This window comes from Chaetodon auriga, chromosome 23 (genome assembly GCF_051107435.1).
Source record: "Chaetodon auriga isolate fChaAug3 chromosome 23, fChaAug3.hap1, whole genome shotgun sequence".
Taxonomy (NCBI): Eukaryota; Metazoa; Chordata; class Actinopteri; order Chaetodontiformes; family Chaetodontidae; genus Chaetodon; species Chaetodon auriga.
Genome location: NC_135096.1, coordinates 7,683,751 through 7,698,805, shown reverse-complemented (window position 1 = coordinate 7,698,805; position 15,055 = coordinate 7,683,751). Strand labels below are relative to the sequence as shown.

The 15,055-nt window shown below is 45.1% G+C and overlaps 1 protein-coding gene across 3 annotated transcripts in view; it reads left to right on the top strand.

Annotated features, from left to right (window-relative positions):
• Positions 1 to 15,055, top strand: part of LOC143316243 (receptor tyrosine-protein kinase erbB-4-like) — a 229,845-nt gene that overhangs the window by 208,116 nt on the left and 6,674 nt on the right. For 2 of the 3 annotated variants that reach the window (XM_076724092.1, XM_076724091.1), the window contains exons 21-25: positions 7,834 to 7,995; positions 10,625 to 10,700; positions 10,914 to 11,060; positions 14,065 to 14,162; positions 14,387 to 14,557. In XM_076724092.1, coding sequence (XP_076580207.1) covers positions 7,834 to 7,995; positions 10,625 to 10,700; positions 10,914 to 11,060; positions 14,065 to 14,162; positions 14,387 to 14,557 — 654 coding nt within the window. The remainder of the gene's footprint in view (positions 1 to 7,833; positions 7,996 to 10,624; positions 10,701 to 10,913; positions 11,061 to 14,064; positions 14,163 to 14,386; positions 14,558 to 15,055) is intronic. The other variant, XM_076724093.1, reaches the window with a different exon arrangement.

Genomic DNA, 15,055 nt, shown 5'->3' with positions numbered 1-15,055 from the left:
GGTACCGCTGTTGCACATTTTAGTTCAGATCCCAGACATCAGTGCTTGTTGCCATCCCGTAGATGTAAATACAAGATGCTACGACAGGAGCAATTAACTGCAGAGCCAAGAAAACATTCTGCTCTGCACCTAAAGGCAATTATGATTCTAAACTAAAGAGTAACATGACTCCTGTCAGCGGCCTTTTAAATTCCTGTCACCAGTTGATGAGTGAATGTGATGCTGCCGGGAGGTGAAACATGTTCTGCACCTCAGCCTGCTCATCACCGATATGTTGAACATGCAGAAAATGAAAGAAGTCTGATGTGAGTCACAGAATGTTAGAACCGTAGCGTGGTTTCAAAGCGTGGATTAATAAAAGTCGTGGCAGTTCAGCGTTTGATAGCAGTTTTGGTGAAATTAGAAAATCAAATATGCAACTTGGCCTCAGGTTTAATGGTGTTTTGGCGGGCTTCAGTTAGAGTTTGGAACCAAATTTGATTGTATATTCAGTAAATATTAGTTTAAGTTTTTTTGCTTTTTCATTGTATGTGTAATTTTTGTGACTTAAAATCGATCAAAAAACACATCATACTAAGATACAGTGGATTTAGTAGTGTTAGCGTACATGGTAGTCATACATGCACTTTGTTTCCCACGGGATTCATTAATAATGCAGTCCACAATTCTTTGCATCTCAGAGCTCGTCTGGAAGCACATCATGCCGTCATTACCAAACAGTGCAACCCATAATACTATCCCACATCATAAAAAAAAAAAAAAACAACTAATGTGCACCCTGAGCAGTTTTCCCCCTTCCTCCAATGCATTCACAAATTCTTCGCACACACACAGACCAGTCCCCAGGAGTGTGTGCGTGTCCCTGCTGATGCCACAGAAAGAGGAAACAGGGTGGAGGGAGACTGAGGAGGAAGAGGTGATGAGGAGAGCGGGCGGTGGAGGGATAAGCCCCCCGGGCCTTTCTAATTATCTGTAAGGATCAGCAGTGCTCAAGGATGCATAAGGGGAGGGATTTGACTGCCAGATCCACTGGGTAGGAAGGCCTGATTGGATCGGTCACCTCTCTCCACACACAACCCATTACTCATGACGCCTGAAGCTGAGGCTCATTAGACACAGGCGTATGCGTGCGTGCAGATGGACGGCGGAAATTTCGTGGTGGTTCTCCCGCAACTCCTCAAGACCATCACAAATCCGCTCAATGCGTCGAACTTTTCGTTGTTTCTGTTATCTGACAAATGTCATTTTAATAAAACAAGCAAGGAGTAATTCCGCCAGGATCCGATACGAATCAATTTTGTGCAATTGAGTTTTCATTTTCTTGCTAATAGCAATCTAGCAGGATGCAATAAGGGAGGGACATAATAGCATTTTGTTCCTTGTATGTGCGCCCCAGCGTGTGCATTCATGCCTTTAAATTTTTATTATCGATCATGTACGTGCAGGTACGTTTCACCTGTACAGTGTGTTCATCTCAACAGAACAATTTTGTCCCTTTTCTATATCACAAGTAACCACTGGGCAGGTCGAATCAAGAGTCGCCCGACAGCTCCTCGGCACAATAATTATCGGCTGTGATTAAAAATGATAACTTCTCAGTGTCACAGCAAGTAGCAGACAAATTATAGGCATTACTGTGAAGGTTGAATGCTGCGTAGAGTGTGCAGCTTGGTGCTCAGCTGATTCAGAGAAGGATCAGATGTTCTCACTCTGCTCCCTCCCTCTTAATTTCTCTCGTCCTCCCCTCTCTTTGGCTCACCTGTTGAACCCGGTGGCCGCTGAGCTGTCGACGAAACCCATCATTACCGTCCTCGTGGCTGCTCGTAGGCCGTCTCAAACTGCACTTGAACTGCACTGTTAATTGGTGCTCAGGTAGCATCACCCAGCAAGGACATTGAGCTGCAGATTTCACCTTTTGTTGCAGCAAATTACTGAATGTAACTTTCCGGAGTTGAAACTTAATATGGGCATCTTCACTCAGAAGAGAGGGAATTCATCTCACTGATCAAAAAGTTGCATTTTTCCCCCCCTTTCTAATTCCACTGCAGCAGCCACAAAATTATTGACATTTGCTCATGTAAATTTGCCAGCAGCGGTCTTTTATTGCTTGCACAGTGACATTTTGGAAGGATCTTTGCGTCCCGCAGGGGAGTTGAGATCATGGCGACAGAGCTTAGACAATTTTATATTTGGTTCCCTCTCTTGAGGTTGATATAATTAAAAACGGAAGCAGGAAGACATCAAGCGCCGCTAAGTTCCGACATTGTCCTTAGAATTAACTCCCACAGAGGGGGATTTCACCCTCTCCTGCTTCCCTGTGCCTTATCTCACCTTCAAACCCCCACGCTGTGTACACGCCTCACACTCGCAGGTGCACAGGGATGCACACACACACTCATAAATACACAGCTCAGCTCAGGTTGATAGATAGGCGCCTTTTTTTTTTCCCGCGCTGTGGTTCTACAACGGCTGACTGCGGAGTAAATGGGCCTGCACCCTGACTGCTGCGCCACCGCTGAGCTGCTGTTATATGTGACACATTATGTCACGTTCACCTGGATCGTTCATTAACCATCCAAACCACCCGGTAACGCAGGTTGGAGCTTATTGGTTTCTGTGGAGATTCAGTACAGTACAGCACCATGGCATATTATCCCGGCTCCATGCCGTAAAAGTGATTTAGAAAGAAATTTGCCTCGACTTTCCAGAATAAAATTTGAATTTGTTACACGCTCGTGTGAATATACACATGATTAAGAAGAGCCGCATCTGTCTATTGACTGCCTCGTTCTCCCTCCTTCTATTTTTCCTCTTCCTCACACACACAAAACACACAGCACACACACACACACCCTCTTTGGAGACTGCCAGCTATGTGGGTATGCCTTCCATTCTATCTCCCGCGCAGCACACAGCGCATGACAGACGACCACCTGCGCCACCTGAGCAGAGCCATTGTGCGCCTTCCTTATCGCACTGGTCCCAGTTCTCGGCGTGCGGACAGTCCCATATTGCTCACATTGTTGCTGCCTCTTCACCCATTTTGCGGGGCGGTGGGATTTGCAGATGGGACGGTGGGGGTGCACCTCATGCGCCGGTCTTATCGCTCCCTCTGGAAACAGGCACCCACCTTCTGGTTCCTGTAAGAAGCTCGACACCCTGCACCCCCCCCCCCAGCTTTGCTTGACAGGAATTCCCAGATAAACGTGTGTATATTGTGCAACTGAGAGTTGTGTCTTTACAATTACTTAACCACCGTTTGTTCCTTAAAAAAGTTTGTTGCAGGTTGTACTAAATACATGGTGCAAATGTTGGCAATATCTTGACAAATAACGGATCTGCCAAAGATCTCAGCTGAATTTATTACCTGCTGTACTCCATCATGTCTGTCCTCCTCTTCCTCCTCTTCCAACTGCTCTCCTTTATACCCGGCATCTTTTATTCCTCAGTATCTTTCTCTCCCGCTGAGGTGTGCTGCTCCCTGCAGTTCAACACTACTCCACTCTTTTTCTCATGCCTGGTTTCATCCTCTTGTTTTCATCCATTACCAAACACTCAGATCTCTAGTCTTCTTGTGGAGGTGCTAATGGGTCGCAGGCCAGCCATGACCCGGTCTGCTGTGTGCTTTGGAAAACTTTTAGCTTCTGTAAACAATTCGGGGCTCTGCGGAGATGAAAAAAGACCTGTGGTGTTGTTGAAAAATTAGATTTTATCCTGCCTGGCAGCCAGCGTTGGGTCAAAGGAGGATAAACTTTAAAAAGTAATTATTCACAGCAAACCACATCCTCTCACAAGTCATTTGACTAAACACTTGAACAGACGAAAAAGAACAATTCAAAGCTCTCTTTCCTCCATATCGCTGTGTAAAGTTCAGAATCTGACCAATAGGAGTGAAGTGAACACCTGAGTTGGTTGTAAAGATGGCGAACACACTCTTCAGTATCAGAACGACTGCTGAAATTTTCGAGACCCATACTGACATATGAGAATTTAAAAATTCTGCTAACAGCATATCAGCTGATATTCACCTTTCTTACTTTAACACTTGACATGAACAAGTGTTTTTGATAAGGAGGCCGTCAGTTTGGTATTTTTTGTTCCCTGTCGTATCCATTGTAGCAGTCTAGACTTTACACTGAAACTTGTAGCGTAGGACAATGATCTTTTGTCATTGTGAAATCTCTATTTCAAATTCCCAAAGCAACCCAGAGTGGCTAATAAGAGACCTTACTGCTGACTTAAAGCACACTCTGACTCTTGCTAAGGTCTTGGCTAAACAGCTGTTAAAAAGTTCCATAAAGTACAATGTTCTTGACTTAAATAAAAAAAAACAATATTTCAGACTGCTATTGGAGCACTTCATGCTCTGAGGGCTAGAAACATGCCCAGGTGTCATTTGAGACAAGCAACAGTGCTGGTGGGTCCTTAACCTTAATGCTCTCATGAAGCATGTGGCTCACAAAGCTCTCTCTGTGCTGTGAGAGCTGGGAAAAGCTGCGGGGAAAATGCTGCACTGGACCTTTCATATAGGGTTCAAGTATGTGTTTTCAAGAAATTGAGGCCTTCTGGACAAATATATTCAAAGCTGGTGCTGTTGTTGACAGTGACTGTTCATCTGGCTCTGACCTGATGTCAACATTAGCATTGACTTTTTGTTCCACAATGTGAAAGCTTGCCCACCCTCAAAATTCAGTGACTCAGGTAATGTTGCTACTTTGGAGCTTCAACATATTTCATTCAGGGTAGTAAACGGAAATCAACAAATTTCAGGCCTCGCTGTGTTTGAACTGTCTTCTGAAAAGGGAGTAGAAGGAAGTAAAAAAAGCAAGTAAAGCAGGAAGTATGGAAATGAAATTCTATAAATTATGTTCCCCTTGTTCAGTTCAGTGTTCTGTGCAGTTATGCTTTTTAACATGAATGTGTTGTGCCAGAGTAGTAAGTTTTCCAGTGTTTTATTGTACTTGTTAGGAAACTCAGAGACTCGGACAAGATGCATTCTCCCTCCGTTTTTGTGCGTTGACACGCACATCATCTTTCCTTTAAAGGTCAGGCGTACAACATATACTTTGAACTTTGAGTGCAGCAGCCCGGCGGAGAGTTTGAAGTGGCACACAGCTCCAAATGGTGCTCTTCCTCCGAGGCAGATGGCTTTGCTTTCTCCACAGAAAAATAATGGCCGAGAGAGGGTACAAAGTGATTTTGCCTTTCCGGCAGACAGCCAGGTACTCGTTCACGACTCATTCAAGCTGTTGTTGCTTCAACCTAGCAACTTAATTTTGTTTGGATTTTGCAGAATTCCCTCTAGCAAAGATTGCTTCATCTATAATTCATTAGATGACCCACATGCAGTCATAAAGGGAACCCTACGACCAACCAGGGTAGCTCCTCACAAGGTGGCAGGGACCATCTCCACCTGTCAGTCATACACAGGTATTACAGTGTGTCGGTGTGCACAGCTGAAGGCTCCAGAGCATGCAGAGGAAGGAATTTTTTTCAGTCAGTAGGTACTAATAGAGGAAATGCGGTTTAGCAAATATGGCAGGTTTAATTAGTTCCTCTGTAAATTCCTGTTTGATGTACACTGTACAGGTTATGTAATCACAAATTATCCAAATTCACATCCATTCTTAACAATCTCAGGACTCTTGGGAACATAATACTTAAGCAGCGTTACAGTAGCACAATCAGCGGGACCCTCTCGACCTGAAACTGAGGCTGCCCCCACATCCTCCACTGGGACGCTGGTGTTTACCGCCCGGAGTGGCTGAAAATTAATTGGCTCCTTGAGCTGCCGTACATTCCCCCTGTCGGGGCGATGGCCTCCCCTCATTGCCCTGTCACTTTAAGTCGAAGTGTATTAATGGACTGTGTGGGCCATTGATTCCTAATTCCTCTCGACGTTGACATCGGGGATAAATATTGCGTGGCACGGTCGTCTTCGGGCTTATTGTAATCAGCATTGTTATTGATCGCCTGCCCGAACCCCCCGAAGTAATCTATTTTAAATACACTTCCAGTAAAAGGGGGGCGTTTTGGGCCTTGTCCCAGCACATTGTCTTCATATTGGCAAGGAAAGAACCACAGGAGCTAGGAAACGCAGGATGAGGAAGTAGGAAGTGTCCAGAACAGAAGTGAGAGACATGCAAACAGACTGACATAGAAATATGGCACGAGTCACCAAGTATGCTCGCTGAGATATGTCTTGCTTTCATGTTTAGGTGGTCTCCGGGTGGTCTCCGTCAGCATGTGTGTGTGAGTGTAAGTGTGTGTCTACGCGTCTGTCTCCGCGAGGCCGGCGGATGATGGATGAGGGCTCGGCCAGCGGCGAGCCAGACGTCGGCGCTATCGATTTATCCTCACATTCGTCTGGGAGGAGGCGGTGCGGAGCAGCGAGCCACGACGAGCATTTTCAACACAATGTGCCTTGATATACGCCCACACGCACATACATACACCTATGTGCGGTATTTTCACCGTAAGCGTTTCAAATGTGCAGTGTTTCTCTCGCGCCAGCGGAGGCGTGGGCCTTGTTGAAATTTCTTATTGTCTGCTGAGGACAATGGCTTCCTCCCTCTTCAAGGTGTTTTTATTGATCCTCCTGCAAAGTGGCATCCACTTGTTTAACATCCAGTCTAATACACTTCAACTGGCCCAGCCTTGCTTCGCCTGCTCGTCTGGCTGTTTTGTTCAGCTATGAGCACAGGAGACGGCCAGGAAGTGTGTGCGTGCATCAGGCGAGTGTTTGTGCACATGAGGGCATGATGAAAGCTGTGTGCTTTTTTTTGTGTATTCCGGAAGAAAAGGTGACGTGTGTTTGTGTGCCGGTGAGCTGGCGAGCGTGTTAAATCTTTGTGAGCGCGCGCGCGTGTGTGCACAAGCTCGCATGGCTGCAAATAGGTTTTTGTGCGACTGTCAAGAGTCCCCGCTCCATCCAGCCCATTGAGCAACAAATTAAGGCTGCAGAGTTCTCGCCACTCAAGGCTTTGTTGTTTTTCCCTGTTACTTGCTTTGCTCATTGGGTGTTCATAATCAACGTTAACAAATTGGAAGGACACTCATTGTTCTCTCTGTCTAGCCATCTTGAAAATGGCCCCAATTACCGAGGACACAGAGGCGACATGTCATAGATGCAATCTCAGTTATGACCGAACAAGATTAACTTGAGTTGGACGCGTTACAAGGAGAATATATTGACGTTACACACTTTAAGACACATTGACAACGCACCCAGCACCTGTCTTGTCTCCTAGTTGTACAAGCTGCTTGATCCAGCTTATTTAACTATATTGCATTAATATCTAGAGTCGGGAACTGCTGCATTTCAGGTATATGTTTCAACAAATTCCATGCAGGATTGAAGAGACATTGAAAGTGCATGCATGGTAACAGTCAAAGGAATCGTCTGCAGTGTGCACACTGGATATCTGAATGCATTTTGATGGGAAGCCAGATAACTGCGTCTCAGAAACCTTGAGAGATGTTTTGTACCCGGAATTGAGATTCGAGAGGCTGTTCCGCTGCATCTCTCGCTCGTCAGAAGTCTGAGGTTCTGACTTTCTGACATGTCTGGAATGCTGTAAGAGCTACCTCAGATTCCCTGTCTCCTAGAGTCGTATACATGAGGTATGATAATGATAAAAGATTGAATCTGAATGTCTGAGTGGGTGTGCGCTTAATGATGATGACAGTTATGACAATAATTTTATGTTAGTGCTGACATTTACCGCATCGACGATCTCAGACTGCTCCGATCATGGAATCTAAAATGATAAACTGCTCCATGAGAGGATTCATACTCATCTCTCTCCTTTTTTTTTTTTTCTCTCCTCTCAGGGGATGATGTACCTGGAGGAGAGGAGGCTGGTCCACAGGGACCTGGCGGCCCGGAATGTGCTGGTGAAGTCACCCAATCACATCAAGATCACCGACTTCGGCCTGGCGCGGCTCCTGGACGCCGATGAGAAGGAGTACAACGCGGACGGGGGCAAGGTTGGTGTAAGTGGAGGCGTGAGCATGTTTCTTGTGCGTGTACTACCTGGCTGAGAGCAGTTCAGCACACAGGACAGCTTACATAACAGCGGGTGACATAAGTAGTAAATACTGCGACCGAAAGGTAATAAAACAAAAGGTCGCTGCTGGTGACGAGGGACATTCGCGAGGCTGCAGGGCCAAAACTACATGTGTGTGTCTGAATGAGTGTGTGCTTCTATGTAGCTGTATGTGAAAGAATGATTATCTTTATTTGTAAATAATTCATGATTATATATTGGTTGTTAAGTAAGTGTTAAGTACTGTATGCGCTTTCAGATTTCTATACTGATACATACACACATACCCATGTACATATACTAAAAATGCTTATTTTGTCTGGTCAACAGGTGAAAGAGAGCTATAAACACCAAGCAGTTGAAATTCTCATTTTTTAAGGTGCAACTGCTAAAATAGTCATTTCAGCAGTTGCAGCAGAACAATATCGATCATGCAAAGATGCAGAGGTGCAAAGCCCCGATCCAATTCTGTTCCATGTGTTGGTTAATTCATGCACAAGGGATAAATATAAAGACTTGAAGACCTGCCTGCCTCATAGCCTACCCATGCATTCAGTGTCATATACTCATCTGCACAAAATGACCAAAACGTGGGAATGAATTCTATCTTGTGCACACACAGTAGCACATTTTCTCTCGATGGCCACTTCAGGACTCCATACAAAGACCGTTACACATCCTCAGCCTTGTCTAGCACATTCACCTTACAGCTGTGACATGTTATTGAAATCTGTATTCTTTACCCTGCATTTCATTGCCTGTATTTCACGAGGACGTGACAAATAAAACCTCTGAATGCTAAATCTTAAATTTCAAAATGAAAAAAGAAAGTATTTGTTTACAAAAACAGATTAGATACGTCTGAAAATGCTGGCCTCATGCCTGCTCTTTATGGCTGCACAGCCAAGAAGACAGTAATGAAGTTGAGACAACTTTTTGTCACTTCTAACTTTCTCTGTCCTCACTCATTTGAAATGTCAATACAGCCAATAACACGGCACAGCTGGTGTCATTAACTTGGATTTGTCTTGTTTATTTAATCAGACGACTTCGCAAACATGAAATAGTGATTTACTTTTTCGCCATGGCCAGCAAGCTGTATTTATAACCTCAGCTCAAATCGCACTGTTTTCCGCCCACTCAGTGGTCTGGCAGCAGAAAGTGAAAAACATGTAAATGAGAACTAAATCATGAGCGCGGCTGTGTTCAAACTCCAGTGAAGATGAGGAGCCAAAGAGGGCGGAACAGAGAGAGTGGAACAACTGGGCTGTGTTGGCTGCACCTCACCAGATGATGACTGCATCACTTTCCTGTTTCCTGAGGAAGAGGAGGAAAGCATTTCAAACGTGGATGGAGATCTATACCAAAAAAAACAACGTGAACAACAAGGCAGAAAGCAGAGTTCTCTCAAAAATCTAAAGGAGCAGGCTTTGTCCGTCCAATTTCTCAGTCTGGTGAGCTGAGTTTCAGTAAAAACACAATCTGAAGTCCAAACACTTCATCCAAACAGATAATGCAGCCACAGTTCCAATCACTTTGTTTTGTTTTGGGACCCCAGACTACATTAATCAGAAGCCCTTTCTCTTTCGCTCGCTTGAGACTCACTATGCAAATTGTCCTGATCATCTCCCTTTATTAAACGGCCTTGTTCACTGCCGCATCTACTCAGCTGGACACCTGAAGGTCACCGCTGCGTCTTGAGTCGGGAGTCTGAGCTGTTATCTGCGCGCAAATAAAATAAAAAGAAATCTTTTCATAAAGCGGACCAGGTGTTTTTGGCACGAACATCCGAGTGATTGGCTCCATGGCTGTTTTCACCGATGCCGTGATAAACGGGCGCTGTTGTCAGCAGATCTACATGTGTGCCATAAAAATAGACGCGCCACCAGAGATAAATCAACAGAGATGAAAGGGGAGGCGCCGCGCCGCATTTCCAACCCGAAGCATTTCATTTCCCCCTCTTCTTGTTCATTTCCCCCGGAGAGCAGGCGCCTGTGTCAGGCTCCCACGCGAAGGGAGAGGCTATATTTTAAATGACCGGAGCATGTACGTGTGTGTGCATACGTGCGTTCACATGCAAAAGGCGAGGTAATTGCCTTGTTCAGTGGGCTCTACAGCTGAAAATTTCCCTATATCGTCAATATGGAAATCATATGGCAGTTAGGACACCACCGTCCTTGTCAGGAATGTCAAAGGACCTGTTGTTATAACTGTTTCTCACACTGCCTGCTCTCAACCCACAGGCTACGGAGATAACATGAGACAAGACGATCTCGTTTAGTTCCCTATTGATGATCCCTGGGTTAGACTGAAGCTAATCAATCCCACTACTTGAGTAATATTGAGCAAAGCAAAACTATGGTTGAAAGCACTGTCGATTCCCCGATATCTTCCAAACGGCGGATTCAAAAAAAAGAGGGAAGCTGTTGAGCAATGCAAAATGGAAAATTGTCTGCAATTCAAGTGTAAATAAATACGATGAAACGTGAAGCTTATTATTCAGATATTTCTCCCCTTTTTTCTGCTTGTTTCGTCATAAAATCCCAATCTTTATGTATCTGTCCCTCCCTCCTCAGATGCCCATTAAATGGATGGCTCTGGAATGCATCCACTACAGGAAGTTCACCCATCAGAGTGACGTCTGGAGTTATGGTGGGTGATCGATGTTTTGTTGCTGACGTCACTGTCTCTCATGCTCATACCTGTGGGAGGAAAGAAATCAATGAGCTGAAGTCCTTTTTCCCTTATTTGCATATTCGCCCCCTTATCTGTCTGCTTATCTTGTTCTCTGGCTCTTCATCTCACCCTGTCTGTCTTTCCTCTTTCCCTCCACACCCTGCCCTCCTTTCCTCCCGCACCCTGCAGGAGTGACCATCTGGGAGCTGATGACATTCGGCGGCAAACCGTACGACGGCATCCCCACGCGAGAGATCCCCGACATTCTGGAGAAAGGGGAGCGACTGCCCCAGCCTCCCATTTGCACCATAGACGTCTACATGGTCATGGTCAAATGTAAGAAAACACACAAACAAAGCTTCTAAGTGCAAGCTGTAGCTTCATATTTAACAGACAGGTGTGAGAGCTGTATCAATTTTGTACTGCAGAACAACAAAGTCTGTGACAAATCTTAAATATCACATATGCAACCACCAGTGAAAAAAGGCTTTTTCTATATATCACAATGTGGGAAATGTTACGGATCAGCACTCCGACACAGTGAATGTTGAGGAGCACATGATCTTCCTGTTTTTTTTTTATTTATAAATCGTGTTTATACAATGCTGCAACTCAGCTTGAGGTGTCACAGGTGAGTTGCAGTTTAATAAAAGGGTTCGTATTTTTAATATTCATCCGGTAAGGTGTTATTTGAGCTCCGGGGCTTCGATTCAAGGCTGGAGGAGAAGTTGATATGTAAAGTGGAGCAGAGGAACAAAAACAAGTCAGAGAAAAAGAGGTGTTGTCAGGAAGCCGATGAGATGCTGGTTTATGGTCCGCAACATGCAGGCCCCCGTCCTCACCGGGGACTCTGCCCGGATCCTTGTTCATGTCATTTTCCATCTGGACCGCCACACCTCCCTCCCAGACGACCCACCCCAGCTCTCCCTCCAGCCTGTGCAACTCGTCCAAAAGCCCGCCTTCTCTTCATCCTCTCCAAATTCTGCCATGTCTGTCCCATCTTGCGCTCCATCCCCTGGCTGGATGCAGAACCCTGGTGCCGGTTCTCGTGAGGGATCCACCCTCCCATATTTCCAGGAAAGGGTCCAGACGTACATGCCAAGCTGTGCTATGAGATCTGCCAGCTATCGCCTGCTTGGCTATCCTTTTTCCTCGCGTCAGTCTGGTCACCGCTCCACCCTGCCTGAACCCAACTGTGGTGGAGTGACTTTTCTGTCTTCTGGTGGTGGCCGAAAATCTCATAAAAATTACCTCACGTCAACTTCTCTCCACTGACTTTTTTTTTCCCCCCTGTGGTGGCAGTTCTTATTTTGTTTTCTTTTTTAATTATCTACTTGCACAAATATTGTATCTGCACTATGAATATGTGTCTTATTATTTGCTGCTTGTAGCTCTGTGGATTTAAACGTACTCTGCTGTTGCGCTCATTATGAGTCGCTCTGGATGGGGACAGCGGCAGAGTGCTTAAAATGCCGAATGTGTTGAAAGAGAATGATGTGATTGAGCTTGGAGCTTGATACACAACGTATTCCCATGACAAAAAATGTTAATCCAGCAGAAATGTCATAATATCTAATTGTTTTTTTCCAAATGAAAAACTACTGCCAATGGCTTTTGACAGCACAGAAGCAAACCATGAAAGCCCTGCAGCCATTTAGCTTAATAACAATGCCAACTGTCTTTCCCTCTGGTGAAGGAGGAGAATGCACTTTTTTGTGCTACATAAAATGTGTCTGGACAATAATGTTATAAATGCTGAGGTCAGAGAGATTCCCTTAACTCAGTGTTTCTCAATTCCGGTCTTCGGGGACCCCTGCCCTGCATGTTTTAGATGTTTCCTGCTCCAGCACACCTGATTCAAATGAGTGGCTCGTTATCAAGCCACTGCAGAGCTTGATGATGAGCTCATCATAACCTTAACTCAACAAGCAGCAAAAATGTGCAGGGGTTCTCAAATGTTCCTGGCTTTTTATTATGTTTTGGGGCAGATATGTTATATACTCTATACTATTACTCATTTTTACTCCTAGTCTAATGTTACAACATCCTGAATATTGACCCACACACACCGCAAGCACAGATAAATCAAGTGACGTCCTGTGTGCCAAGAGCCAAAAGAGGTCAAGCACCAGGTCAAACTCGCTGGAGGGTCAAGCCTCCCCATCAAAAGCCAGAAGGAAACTCAGCAATTAGCCACATTAATTCTGATTACATGTTGACTGAGAGCCGTTGTTTGTGATTTGCTGTGCCGTCACACTGCGTGCCCCACCGCCTCAGCGCCACCCCAATAAAGATGAAATAGAGTTTGATTGCTGGAGTAATTGCACCTCATTTAGGTAATGTGCCTGCGTGGGGGCGCTAGAAGCGGGAATTAGATGAACTGAGCGAAGGCAGGCGGGCAGAATGACAACAGAGAGGGTCAGGGTTTATTTAAGGAGAGCTCGCTGCAGGTTGACCGCAGTGTTGATGGTTATGGTCCATAAACAATCAGGGGCTTTTATGGAGAGGAAATGTCAGATTCTGATTTGACAACAACTGCGTTAACATGGCGAGCAAACAATTATTTTTAAGCAATTAAGAAAAAGGAACCGCTAAAGGCATCCAGACCCCACTTTAGCCATCACTGCTGCGGAATATGTAATACGAACGCAGACACCGAAATCAGCAGCTCAGTTTGATTGCTGCTCAGTCTGAGCTGAGATGTCACCTGGCCTCTCACTTCACCTGCAGGGGTTTGCTGTGTTTACTGCAGCTGTGGCCTCAGGATGAGAAAAGTAGTCTGGAGATCAAAATGAAAAACACTTTCCTTTTCCCTTAATAACTACCTCTGAGTTGCCCTTGAGCAAGGCACTTAGCCCTTCGAACATATGAAACTTTACTAATGCAAACAGCAGGCTTGCTCATTCAGCGCTCTCTGGGTAAATGAAGGTTAAAGTTAAAAAGGATGCAATTTATGTTTCGAGTGTGTTCTTCCCCGCACTTTCACAGGGATAACACTTCGACAAACACCTTCCGAATTTTTTTACAGATAAATAAATGCATATTTTAGAAGTGTGAGCACACAGTGAAGGATGGCAGTGACGGGTCTGATTGAACATGCAAATGCAAGAGAAGGCCAGCAGTAGTCCTTCAAAGCAATAAGCCAGCAAAGAAACTTGTGCTAAAGTTAAAGGAACGACAGGATTTGATAATTGCACAGCAATCAATTAGCAGCATTTCAAACTTAACAGTTTTTGAGTGTGGGGGGAAAGGCACACGTGCACAACCATATTTTGGTTTTAACCATTATTCGTGCGTCCATTCATCTCTCCAACCTTCTCTTATATCTCTCCCATCCCAGGCTGGATGATTGACGCGGACAGCAGGCCGAAGTTCAAGGAGCTGGCTGCTGAATTCTGCAGAATGGCCCGTGACCCCCAGCGGTACCTGGTCATCCAGGTGCGTTTGCCTAAGGAGGCTCACTGTCAGAGCACTAGATAATAAGGCTTTTCTGTGCAACCATCCACTTACTGGACAAATCCATTTAGAGAATGAAAACATGACCTTCTGAGAAATTTTCCAGGTTGTTTTTGAGTATAACTTCCCATTTCTGGCACTGATAGCTGTTGTTAAATTAATCAGATTAAATTTCATTTTTACATTGTCACTTGTGTGCTGCTTAGGGAGACGACCGCATGAAGCTTCCCAGCCCCAATGACAGCAAGTTCTTCCAGAGCCTTCTGGATGAAGAGGACCTGGATGACTTGATGGATGCTGAGGAGTATCTGGTGCCTCGAGGTTTCAACATGGCTCCTCCGTCATACACAACAAGGCCTCGCGTTGACTCCAACAGAGTAAGGACCCCACTTAGGCACACAAAAACATATGCAGAAAACTGCCAATATTACCAATATTGCAAGCTGTAGTCTTGAGATGGCATTGAGGCGTTAAAGCACAAACCTTCACCTGCAATTAAATATTTCAAAATAATGCATCAAATCTCCTTATAAAAAACCCGTTCATGTCTCGGGATTTGATTTGCATCTCAAAACATATTTTTTTCTCTTCTCTCTGGTCAAAAATTGCCCAACTCACTGCCCTCTGTAAGTGTTCAAGGTGGTCAAGAACTTCCAATACTCTGCTGATTTTCCTCTGCTAATGGCCCACCTCCATCATTTTCATCCCAGCGTGTGTGGCTTAAACCTGGGCTCTTTATGCGCTCACTCCCCAGGCCCCAGGTTTCATTACTCAGAGCTCCATGAGCAAATAACAGACGCTCCCTTAAAATGCCGGAGCCGTTTACTAATAGACAATGATTGCGGGCTCGGCTGTTTGCTCTGCAGCATGCATCA